The 9982-nt window shown below is 29.2% G+C and overlaps 1 protein-coding gene across 3 annotated transcripts in view; it reads left to right on the forward strand.

Moving 5' to 3' along the window:
* The window catches only part of LOC100167797 (NACHT domain- and WD repeat-containing protein 1), a 296809-nt gene that overhangs the window by 122234 nt on the left and 164593 nt on the right, over positions 1–9982 (forward strand). For 2 of the 3 annotated variants that reach the window (XR_003839001.1, XM_029486925.1), the window contains exon 2: positions 2479–2600. Coding sequence is in view for 2 of the 3 variants with exons in the window: in XM_029486925.1 (XP_029342785.1) it covers positions 2495–2600 (106 nt within the window). In the remaining variant the exon portion in view is untranslated. Of the gene's footprint in view, positions 1–2405; positions 2601–9982 lie in introns of those variants that run through there. The other variant, XM_029486926.1, reaches the window with a different exon arrangement.

Raw genomic sequence — 9982 nt, forward strand, 5'->3', positions numbered from 1 at the left:
TCAAATTTTTTTTTAATACCCATAGATAAGTATATAATATGTTCTTTATACCTAGACTAAACATAACCGCCTCCACTCAGAATCGTTTTTCTTATACCATTTATATATTATATCATTGAATTCAAATTTAATACCATCCCATTATACAGTGACCCACTTGTAACCTACTGTACAGTAGAGCGACATCCACTTGCCTACCTTTTTTTTATCCTGTATACAAAATTTCTACCGGAAGGAGTGCTTTGATTTCAACATAATATAGTATCTTATCTTTTAGAAAATTGTATCAAGACGGTACTTTAAACAGGTCATTTTTCAATTTTCTCATAGTTATTTAATGCCACGGGAAAATCCACCGACAAATTATGAAGAACCGCTAAAAACGGGATTTTAATTTCTAACGCTTTGCTTATCAGTTATCACCATAGAAACGAATAAAAATTGTGACGAATTTAAAAATATTAAATTAACTTACAGGGTATAATAAATAATAATATGAAATATCCAGACTGACAATCCGTCTCTACTCAGAATCGTTTTTCGTATACAATGACATTATATCATTTAATTTAAAATGTAATACAATCCATTATACAGTCACCCACTTCTAACTTTACCGTACAGCAGAACGACATCCACTTACTCGCTTTGCTTTTTTTTTTTTTGCCGAGACAAAATAGCTAAACAAATGATTTCGTATTAACCTAAATGATGATTATTTATTTATAAACGCATATTACATTCTATAAAACGAAAATAAAAACATTATTTGACAAGAATTTAATTTATAGAAAAATAAATCGTTGATTGAGGGTTTATTGTAATATTTTGCCGTTTACAAAAAAAAAATATTCTGCTGCTTTAACAAAACACGGGTAAAATTAAATATATGAAAAGAGTAAAAATATTAAAATCAAAATGATAAAATGCTACTTGAAAAAAAATTAAGTTATATTTTTAAAAACGATTCTGCAAACCTTACTGTGAATATAATTAACTTAAACCATATTAAGTATCAAACATTTTTTCTACATAAAATATAAACCAGCCACGCCTATATGAACGTAACTAAAAAACTAACTACACGCAGGTTAAAAAATAGGTTCCTAAATGTCTAACAAACACAGACGTTTTCGTAAATTATCACAAAACTGCGCTGGAATCAAATTTGAATAATGAAAAAATATATTTTCGTCATTGCAAATTCAACTCTGTGCCAATATTCGGGCAAATTTGTTATGAATTTGAACGAATAACCTATACTATTGTTTGTTTGGATAGCGACGATTCGATTCAATACACAGCATTCAATAATAATTATCTATTATAATATAAGCATATTGTTTTGGTACAATTTTTACGTACCTATATTACCGTTGTGGCATAGGCGTGTTTACGAAAGGGGCCGGGTGGGCACTGGCCCCCCCGGCAGACTGTGCCTCCAACAAAATCATGCCAGGATAAAATAAAAGTCGTGTGTACCCTGCAGTACCTATAGATTTTGATTATTTGTCATTTTTTTAGTCACGCATTTATTAATTAGTGATTATATGATCATCATTATAATATTATGTTCATCAATTCTTTATAACTACGAGTACCTACATAACCATTGAACTATATGTTATCATATAGTTCAATGTACATAACATGCAATGGTACTGTTGTGCCTATCACGATTTCAGATATCTTAAATCGTGGTGCCCATTTACCAGGTCTTGCGCTGTGATATCACAGATTAAATACAATTTTATCTAACCAGTGATAATATTGTTTTATCAGCTGAAAATAATTTCAAAAATGTGTTCAGATATTTTACGACTTGTTAAAATTATTTAAATTTTGTCAAAAACTCAAATTATTTATTACTGATTAGTTAACAGTTTTACAAATTGTATGTTGTTTACCTTGTATAGTGGATGGGAAAGAAGTATTTTTATTGTTTTGACAATGGTTATACTTTTTGATTATAATTAAAAAATATTCCTACCATTGTGAATTTTGTAACATAAAAAATTAATGTTTCTTCATGTCTCAAAAAAAAAAAATAGGCCTCATAATTTAAAAATGTGTTATGCCTCTTGTGAATACGTCTATGCGTTGTGGTTATACCTTATTGTTATTCATCAACACAATAATAGTATTATCACGTTATATAAACGACGAACGAGTGATGATCAATATTTTTGTGACAAGTATGACGATAAGAAAAAAAACTTACATAATCATGGTTTTCCGTACGGTATTATCACATAATAGTATGGTGTACAATACTTTACATAACAACGATTACAAAACGAACAGACGCGTAGCTGTTCCGTGGTCGATTAGGCTGTGTACACGATCACGAGTGTTTTCTTATTTTGTTTTGTTTATAATAATATTATATTATTATCTAATCACGTTTTTACGAGTTGACATACAAACTTCAGTTACCGTGAAATTTTTATAAACGTCGGTCATTCGTTATGGTTACAGATATGGATTCGCAGAAATGAATAACGAGGACGAGGTGCAAAGAGTTTTCAGGGGTGAGTTGGATACGGCGGAATGGGCTATACCCCGGTTGGTCAAGGTATTCGTCGCGTCAACCAGAAACGGTAAGTAATGATACCAATAGTATACGAATATAATGTTACAGGTACCTAATACCTATTATTTAAAATTACCATACAAATAATTTCTTTACGGCATAGGTCCAACTGTAATTCGAGTTGTTACATTCTTACACGATACGCATAATATTGAATACGATCTATCATTGACATAGTAATTATTCATACTATATATTATTATGTAATATTAAAATTAAGTATAGATACACCCGTTACAACTCAAGGAACTTGAAGATTTTTTCGGTTTCAGTTCAATTATTCAAACTTTGCGATTCCGGTTCTTAAAAATGTCAATTCTAGTTGTTTAAAATAAAAAACAATTTCCGTTTCGGTTAGTACCGATTTTAATCCGCAGTTCCAGTAAAATGTACTTATATACTATTGAGTAAAATTAAATAAATAAAAATCATTAAAATCATAGTACTCATCAAAGCCAATAACCTGTAAAAATTCCAATATTACCTAATATAAATAATATTGGTCTGGTTTTGGTTTTTCTTTTTTTTTTAAATATTTATAAAAGCTTTTTATATTCCGGAGAGGTTTCAATTCAAAAACTTGTTTTTTTTTTTTTGGCATCTTTGTATTAATTTTAGCTTAGTGCTTATAACTTAAGAATTTAGAATACGCTAAGGTGATCATGGTAAAGGATAGTGAACGGGCATTACATAATAATTAGGTACTAATTCGTAGTTATTATTAGTAGTGTTATATTCTATACATATTACCCTTTTTGATTGGTTTTATTTTTTGAGCAGTTTTTTAACCGAATAAAAAATGTTTCACTAATATAAACACTCCAAAATTACAGTTAATCGTAATAATAAATAATGTCGTGACAGTGTGAGCAATGAACTATAATACAACGGTATAATTTATGATAATAATTTAAATTGAAAACAGTAAGTAAACTTATTAAAATTATGAATTATGACTAAAATGTAGGCGTGGATAATAAAAACTCCGTAGATAGGTCACTTTTTATAAATTTGTTTGTCTTAATACATAACTGTCTGAGTGTCTAACATATATCGTGTACACATAATGTTTTACCAAAGAAATATAATTCATTATAATTGTATTAATATATTATATATTTTATAGATACATATTTCTTGATTCATATTTATCGATGTCCTGTACTCATATATTATGAAGTATGTGGTGAAGTATAAAAGTCTCGTTAGGACTATTTCAATTAAAGTTGATTTGTCTCGAATAGCAATCATACTTGTGTTGAGATCATAATAACAACTTACGCCCACATCATTATGAATTACACAAACATTTGGACACTTAGAAAAGAATTTTTTAACATTTTTAATATTTCGTAACTTGTGCAATTAAAAATTCCTGATCTTTTGACAATATTACTGAATATTAATAGATAGTACAAAATGTTTTTCAATACATTTTTTTTCTATACAAGTAGTACCTACGCCTATATTTAAAAAAATACAACTAACTGAAAGTAAATTATCTAATATTTGGTTGGTTTAAAACCTGCTGAAAATTCCCATTTACATTTCTATTAAATTCTATAAAAATAGTAAAGTATTAATATAATTTATAATAAGAATATAAAGTGCTTATACTAGTATGTACGTATTCCAAAATCGTAAAATATAAAAGTTAAATATTACCAGTTAAGTTGCTTAAAAAACTATGATCATCATAAAATAACTTTAAAGTATCCAAAATACATTTTAAAAAAAATTATTAGATTTGAACACATAATTTAACTTAATTGTTTTACCAAATACTTTAAAGGCTTATTATTTGTTATTGTCTTATTATAATATGAGCAGTAGGCATTCTTGATAAGTTAAACAGTATGAATATTATTATGTTATTTAATGGATCAGTGTATATTGTATAGCTATAGATTTGATTTTCTCAATAAGATATATGAGTCTTAATCTATAACTTTAGGCTTGAATATTATTATTCTGAAATACAGGAAAACAAAGAAATATATATCCCATTTTTATAATAAATTATTATTATTACTCTCGATTTGTATGAGAGAACAATTTAAATCTGGAGAAACATAATTTCATCTAACTTCCGTAGTTCCGTTATTGTACCATTGATGTTTGTGCAGTGAACTTGCATGAATACATATATGACATAATTGTAATAAAAAAGTTAATAGACTTAATAGTGAACAATATTACATTATATGGCCATCATAATAATAACTTCTATAATGTGCTTCAAATGTTTTTTGTTATTTATGAGTATTTTTTATTTTAATTGTAATGTATTCTCTACCTACAAGTCATACCCTGAACACAATTCAATTCTGTATAAACTTCTGTTAGGTATAAAATAGGTACGGTAATTTTTTGAAATTATTATTCAAATATTATAATGAGGAATATTGTATTATTCACGTAGATTGTATAATGTATAATATACAATATTCTATTCAACCCTTTCAAACAATAACTTTTGAACTAATTAAGGATGCGGCGTATCTAACAATAGTTCATACAAAGACCTCCAAATGCAAACCATGACAAAACTAGATATACCTACCACATTAAAATCGTTGGCATGCCAAATTTAACAATCAAGAAAACCCATTATTGCGGAATATGTCAACAGTAATATCCCTTAGAGATTTCCTAATAAATTAACTTAGCGGCTATGGAAGATTGAAGCGTTGGTAATTTGTATAATAATATTATACACGTCAGGTATCATTGATGCAAGTTATGATGTAAGACCAGCTGTTACAGTAGTACACTTTAACCATAGGAGAATTATTCCATGACAAATACTACTTAAAAGTTAATATAGATAGTTACATCATATATTTCTAGTGCCTCTCTATAGAAGTTTGATTTTTAATGGAATTACAAACAATATAATAGTTTTGTTTAAAACAATAATATTCAAGATAAATGTATCATGATATCATAATTACAGCTAAATTTTGCGTAAAAATTCCCGTTTTTCCTTAATTTTTATTTTGTTTTTCCCACCGCTTTTGAAAATTATTGGGAATTTTAAATTTTGACCTCCTCAATGAACCATCTAGATTCACTTTCTCATCGAACAAGACAATTTTTTGTACGAAAAAAATCGAAGCCGTTTTACTTCCCCAAGCAATGATGACAAACACAATATAAATAAAATAAATAAAAAATAAAAAAAATCACTCATCATTGTAAAATCACTCCGCTCAGAGTCTAAAATTTGTTTATGTTATAATATATATTTATGTGGTTCGGTGCAGTGCGTTGGTGGCTACTAGTCGAGGAATACGACTGAGAGTAAGTAACGCCCATTGTTACTATAGTTCCCGGATGGGTGACCATCTGGGTTTGTCGTAGTAAAAACCTTGCCACACTTACACGTGTTTTCTTACCTATTGTAACAACCGTGCTTATCAACCATAGTTCATAATCCCCTACAACAGCTAATGACCATAGTCGCCAGGCTTAAGTTCAATAACAAAAAAATATATCTGTTGGCAGAAATTTATAATAGACGTTTTATTAAAATAAATAAATGCCTAATTATACCAAGGCATTGTAACTTCACGTATAATATTCAGAAACTTGCTTGATAAACTATTATTGTTTAATTCAATTTTTATGTTTTCCGTAATGGTGAACTATTATCAATAGACAATAAAGTCCAATAGGCACTACAATTTAATCAGACAATTTTTGTAATTAACAACTTATATATTTTAAAGAAATAAAAAAATAAGAATTGTATGTGAAATCGAGATAATTGCGCATAAGTCAAACGATTGGAGCATTAAATGATAGTATTATTTTTAGTCATAACATTATGTTTGTGTGTTTTAGAATTATAAAAATTATACATTTAACTATTTATCATTCAATATTTACTTAGGATTATCTTACCCATTATCTAACGCACACCTTGTTAAATATGTTAATGAATGAATCTGAGTAATGTTTGCATATTTGTGTATACAAATTGCTATAGTATAAGCTTGATAAAATAATCAAATTAAAACAGCAAATGTATAATAGCAAAATTAATTTTCGTATAATACTGTTCACTGTAATTTATTTTATTAAATTGATAATAATAATCTCTTATGTATTGAATATAATGTTATCGCATTGGAACTCAATTTACCGGTTTTATTATTTATTTGGATTTTATAAGTGCAATTAAAAATATAACTGATTTAAACGATTTGTTGTTTTGAAAAAAAAAAATGATAATTAACGGAAATTTGTGTTAATCTCTGATTAATTTATTTCGATTTGGTAGAATTAAATCCAAAATATACAGGGTTTCCCGTAAGGATTTACCCACTTCCCTAAATATAATATCATAAATCTGTTTTTTTTATTTTATTAGACTCGCAGAGACAAGGGATACATATTATTAGATTTTATTTTTTAATTGAATTACATATTTTGGTAAAAAAGTAAAAAAATGTATTTTCATTTTTTATTATGAAACAATTTAAGAAATCCATTTTATATGGGTTTATTTTTCTGAAAACTTTGACCTTTCAACATTATTTTAATTTTAATTTTTTAGCTTATAGGTAAAACAGCATATTTTTCAGGACGGCGAAGTCCCCCTCTACGCCTAAGGGGTTATCCTCACGGGACAACCTGTATACGTAAATTATAAATGTATTTTAAGAGGACGCTACCCCCGCATACGTTGTCTCTATCTTACAAATGCACAACATAACAAAAAATGTTTTGCACGGGACAACTGTACTCCCTCTTCATTTATTGTAGAAATACCGAAATTCCACAACACATAAGGAATAACTTAAATCTGTGTCGTAGCGTTTTTGTTTTTTTTTTTTATAACACTTATCAATAGTTTTTAATAAATAAACGAAAAAACCAGAAAAACGTAATGTTCTCAATCTAATAACTCTAATTATATTAATGTTATCCAAATAATAAAAACGCTACGACACAGATAAAGTTCTCTTATGCGTTGTGGAATTTTAGTAATTCTACTATAAATACAGAGGAAGCATAGTTGTCCCGCTCAAAACAGTTTTTGCTATGTTGTGCATTTGTAAGACGGAGACAACGCATGCGGGCGTAGCGTCCTCTTAATCTATAAATCGTTTGACCATACCTACCTATAGTCTTTTTTTAAGTAAATACAATTTCAATGAGAAATAGTATTTTATATTGTAAACAAAAATATTTATTTAATTCCCAATCTATACTATATTTATTACTTACATTATTATTATTATATTATTATTATTATTATTATTATTATTATTATTAAAGAGGAAAGGTTTGGATGTTTGTAACGAATACCTCAAAAACTACTGGACCGATTTCAAAAATTCTTTCACCATTAGAATGCTGCATTAACCCAGAGTATCACAGGCTAATTTTTAATTTTTTAATTTTTATTAGAAATAAACAATTTATACAAGTAATGTACAATAAGCTTATGTGTTAAGAGAATACATAACGCGAGAAATTGAATAAGAAGCCGCCAACTGACAACACTTAGCATGGATTATTTATATATATATATGTATTTTTTTTTTTATTGTTGATGGTTGAAATTGTATATTATACTTGTAATATTGTAATATGTGTATAGTATATTTTAAATTGGTAATTGTAGGAGGTCACGACACTATTTCCTTTTTTACCTGCACCTTAGATTTCTTGGGAGAGTTAGACAGGAGAGGTTTTTAATAAGTGGATTTTGGTGTGATAGGAGTCAAATGCGGAAGCGCAAGTAAAAGGATTGAGCTTCTTCGTTGATAATTTTCATGTGAAAATCATTATGTAACGTTAGGTTTGAGACGTACGGTGGTGCATTGGAGAGTTAACGAAGAACTAGGTTTTGGAATACTTCGATTTTATTGGTATTGGATTTTTTGCTGAGCTCCAGAGCTGTATGCCATAAGTCCAAATAGGTTTCAGGAGGGTTTTGTAAATTAGAAGTTTTACTTTTAGATTGGTATTATTATTTCTCGATATTATAGGACTGAGGATACGCATACGGGCGTTAAGAGTCATTTTTTAGGTTTGTATAAGATTTTTCCATGTTAGTCGTTTGTCAAGGTTGAGTCCTAGGTATTTTATTGTGTCCGATGTGGGAATTGGGATGTTGTTTAATGTAACAGTTGGAAATACGCCCTTCTAAATGTAGTATGACTTGATTTGTTTTGGTTTATTTTGATACGCCATTTGTCATACCAGTTAGTCATTAGGTTGAGGTGAAGTTGTAGGCTTGATGAGGTGGTTACCGGATTTTCACTAATTGACAAAATTACTTTATCGTCAGCATAATCAGCCACCATAGTTTGAGGCATGCTGGGCTGATCGGCGACATAGATGTTGAATAGATTTGGGTTATTTCTGAGTATGCAGAGCGATAATTTACTTGGAAGTGTCGATCGGTTAAGTAAGATTTAATTAGGAGAAAGAACGGGTGGGGAAGAAAACTTTTTTGTTTGACTTTGTTGGGCGTGAAATATTTTTCAAGATGATTGGAGGTTGAGGGAAGGTCTAACCCAGCCTTTACCTCGTCAACACATTGAGGTATGAATATATTATGATGTGGTTGGAAGGTTTCCCGAAAGTGTGCTTCAAGACTTTGGCTTTATCGGTATCAGAAGAAGCAAATGTATGGTCAGGTTTCTTTAAAGAGGTTGAAGGAGTTTTAAAACTAAGTAACTTTTTAGTTTTTTTTCATAAGCTACCGTCAGAATATGAAAGATTGGTTAGTTTTTGTTCAAGTGTGTCCGCTTTGTTTTTATCTAGGGTTTTTTTAGGGAGTTGGCTAATTTATTTTAAACGCTTTTATGTGATGGTAGTCGCATGCGTTGATTAACTGCTCTGGCTCTACGTTTTTCCACAATATTAGTGAGCGTATCTGTTCAGGAAGGGGAGGCTGCTTCTGCATTGAGTGCTTGGAGGTGGTTAAAGTATTGGATAAGGAGGCTGCTTAATGGATAAGTTTGGATAAGTTATTGATTGCTTCGTCAATATCGTGCTCAGTTTTAAACTTTATTGAAAGATTAACTTTTTGAGCAATTATATTATGGAATATATAACGATTGGTCGATGGTGAGAAAAAAGAGTGACTAACTGAATTTTTTTGAGGAGTCGCATCGACATTTAGTATCACAGATGAGTGATCTGAGTTTAAGTCTAAAATGTTGTTTACAGAACAGTATAAATTACTCAGAGTTTTTGAGACAAATATGTCCAGAATATCAGGTATTTTTTTGCGCGGTGTTGGCCAGTATGTAGGATCAGGTGGTGCAAGTATTTAGAATTTTTTAACATTGGTAAAATTATGAAGTAAGTTGCCACTTGGGTTTGTAACTCGGCAGCCCCAGATTTGGTGCTTAGCATTAAAGACGC

This window comes from Acyrthosiphon pisum, chromosome A1 (assembly GCF_005508785.2).
Source record: "Acyrthosiphon pisum isolate AL4f chromosome A1, pea_aphid_22Mar2018_4r6ur, whole genome shotgun sequence".
NCBI classification, from domain to species: domain Eukaryota; kingdom Metazoa; phylum Arthropoda; class Insecta; order Hemiptera; family Aphididae; genus Acyrthosiphon; species Acyrthosiphon pisum.